The 3,448-nt window shown below is 39.7% G+C and overlaps 1 protein-coding gene across 1 annotated transcript; it reads left to right on the forward strand.

Annotated features, from left to right (window-relative positions):
- Window positions 1-693: 693 nt before the first annotated feature.
- Window positions 694-3,448, forward strand: LOC113010333 (uncharacterized). Its single transcript, XM_026149371.1, has 4 exons — window positions 694-960; window positions 2,274-2,585; window positions 2,718-2,792; window positions 3,146-3,448. The coding sequence occupies exons 1-4, from the start codon at window positions 822-824 to the stop codon at window positions 3,292-3,294; spliced, it is 675 nt and encodes a 224-aa protein (XP_026005156.1). The 5' UTR covers window positions 694-821; the 3' UTR covers window positions 3,295-3,448.

The raw sequence follows: 3,448 nt of genomic DNA on the forward strand, positions 1-3,448 counted from the left end.
TGGACTGGTGCTTATGTAACATGGTAGACTAATGTGCCTGTGTTAATTCAGCTCCATATTATTGTGTGAAGTTGCACTGGGTTGGGAGTGGTTGTGTGTCACATTTTTGGTGAGCCAGTGGCTGGAATGGGGTTGGACTAGAGGCAGGTGTACTTGATTGCACTGATACACTGGTCTTCTTATAGCCCACACTACAAACACTGCTGTGTCGTTTTGTCTCTCTGTGCAGGTTTGTAATGTGATGAAATCAGATATGTTTGGGATGGATGGGTTTTGCGCTATGGATTTTATACTGAAGGTGTCATTTTGTATCTCTGTGCAGGCCAGGGCCTATTATATGCCACAGCCTAAAGGCAGCAGAGTTGCCGAGGCAGGAGTGACCACTGGCTATATGCTTGCAGGGTGGTGGGTCTCCGAGGAAAACTTCTAACCCTGTTAAAAGCAACACGTGGAGTGCAACTGGACGTGTGGCATAGCTGGCTCTGGCCTTGGGACTGTGTTTTTATTTGATTCATAAATGGGACACTGGACTGTTTTATCTTTTATCTCTTGATTTTTTTTGTCAATAAATTATCTTTTAGAATTTTATTGACTGTCATCTTTTTGCCCACGACTGAGACAGTTGGTCAGACCTAGAATCTTTCTTTGGGTGTGTTACACTTATATAGTGATTTTCTATTTTCATGTGGACTAAAGTAGTGGACTGACCAACAGACTGACATTAACATCAGAGCCGTGCTGCTAGTGTGGCTAAAAGAAAAGAGAAGAAGAGACAGTCATGTTGATATGAACATTAGAGAAACACATCATGGAGCTGAAATATGATCCTGCTTCCTCATTTGGACTCATTCACCTCAGCTGACACATTCAACAGCAGACAGGTTTTTGTAGCAGTCTGTCTCACTGTGAGAGGAAACGGCTACCCCATCTTTGGCTCTGGAACTAAACTGTCTGTAACAGGTAAGAACAAACATTTATTTTCCTTCAGTTGTTTTATTGTAGAAGCTGAAAATGTGTTTAAAGTCAGTTTGTGCTGCTTCAGGCTTTACATGTTAGTTTTTCATCATTAGTAGAGAATTCATCTGCAGCCATTGTTACATAAGAAAAGCTCAATAATCTCTGAAAACATGTTGAAATCTCACTGAACAACTAAAGTTATTCTTTATTTCTGCAAATATTAGTGATGTTACAAATATTTAGGATTTGATCCTCTCAGTGATTCTGCTGGTTTTTAACACAAGATCATATTTGATGTTAAAATTAATACAGTAGCAGATTTGTAAATATGAATTTTGCTAAGAAGAAAATGTAGATATGTTTTTAATAGGGAACGATATAGCATGTTGGTCCAAAGAGTCTTTTTTGGAAAAACATTATTTTATTAATTGTCATAGATACTGATCAGTGAAATGTTAAACGTCTAAAATGTGATGAAAAATACTGGATAAAATATGAAATTGTTAATCAGGTTTTATGAGTCAAAATGACAAATAATAATGAAAGTTCAAAAATGTCAACTGTAAATACTACTTTGAAAAATATGTACAAGTAAATACACAATCATTCACAAAATGTAATTTTTTAATTAAAAATAATAACAAATTAAATCAAATGGCCGAAAAAAGGATTTAATTATCTTTCAAATTTCAGCTAAGTTGCATTTAATTTTATTTAATAATTCATTTACATATGGAAGAAAATAACAATCAAACCAAATAATAAAATTAAAGCTGATCAAATTATTGCAGTAAAAGATTTAAGAATTTTAAAGTCTCTGAAAGAAGAATGTTATTTATTGTAACAAATATAAAACATGTCTTTAAAGACTATTTAAAATTTACATAATTTCAGTGCAGAATAAAGTTAAAAAAGGTTAATGGGTTTTATGGAAGAAGATCAACTCTGTTGAAATGTGTTTGGGATTGGAAATATATTTAAAAAGTTAAAGACAAATCTCTATATATACATTTAGAGTTGTGATAAATTACATTGTGAAGTAAAGCCAAGAAAATAAAAGAGAAGAAATGCATTTTATTTCATGATGTAAAATCATGCTGAGTGTTCCTCATGTGAGCCATGATGACATGAGGTGATGACTGTGTTTGATATGAAGCTGAATCCAGTGTATGTAGTGAACTTTGTGCTGATGAGTAGTTTAGTGATCAGAGTCCATGTAGTTTCCAGGATCAGACTGAATGCAGTGCAGTGCTGGAAGCTGCTGCTGACTGTGTGAATGTGTGTCTGTGCTGCTTGTTGCTGCTGTCAAACTTCAGATGAGCAGGTAGTGAAGCCCGTGGTGAGCGTGTACCCAGCAGCATCCAGAGCCCACCTGGAGGGGAACAGCTCCCTGCTGTGTGTGGCCTCAGCCATGTTTCCTCCTCTGGTCCAGTTCTCCTGGAAAAGACAGAAGAAGAACGGCGGAGAAGCGGAGGAGCTGCCCCCTGCTGAGGGAGAGCAGCTGGAGCTCAGAGAGGCGGGACGCACCATTGCCATCAGGATGCTTGATGGGAGCCATTCTGACACATATAAATACAGCTGCTGGGTGAAGCACGAGGGGGGCACAGTGGAGGCCCGAACACAACAAGGTAATGAAGGCTTGGTGACTGTGTTCAGCAGTGATTCAGCTTCATGTGGAGATGCTGTCAAAGAGAGCAGAGCAGCAGAGGACTGACATTTCTCACTGCAGCTCCAAACATTTGACTCCTTTTCTGTTTCAGAGCTTCCAGCTCCAGCAGCCTCCTGTCCTCCAGAGAGAGAGCCAGCAGACCTGCCAGCTCTGCAGCCAGCTGACTGTAAGATCACCTGCTGCCTCTCTGCATGGACAGCTCCAATGTCCAATGAGGCAGCTGGAACAAGTTTAGGCTCTTAAAGTTGCACTAATTGATCAAATCTTCATCCAACAAGCTCTGATAAAGCCACTGTACACTAGCTGCTCAGCACCAAACAGCAGACAGACCATAATATGTCAGAGATCAGTTTGTTAGCTGCTTGTGGAGTTCTTCTGCCCCCAAGTGGACACAAACACTACATCAATTCATCCACTTGAAGAAGAAGCTGTGACTGTTTCTATTTGGACTTTTTCTCCTTGATCTGAGAGGAATAACCCGACTGTCTGTCTGTCTCTTTGTGTCTGTCTGTCCTTCAGTGTCCTTCCAGTCTCAGTGCAGGGTGAAGCTGCTCTGCCTGCTGTACACAGTGCTGATAGTGAAGAGTCTGGTGTACTGCTGTGGACTCTCTCTGCTGATGATGCTCACAAACAAGGGAGCGTCCACCAACTGCACACATGCTGACTGACTGTTTCCTGCTCGCCTTTTCTCACCATCACATCTCATCAATTCATCTCATTCATCACTTTGATCACAAATGTTAGTTATGATGTGTTGAGCTTATTTTGCCTTTTTCTTCAACAGTTAGAAGATCGTCTGAAATAAATACATCTTTACATGTA

Source organism: Astatotilapia calliptera, chromosome 18, assembly GCF_900246225.1.
Source record: "Astatotilapia calliptera chromosome 18, fAstCal1.2, whole genome shotgun sequence".
Lineage (NCBI taxonomy): Eukaryota > Metazoa > Chordata > Actinopteri > Cichliformes > Cichlidae > Astatotilapia > Astatotilapia calliptera.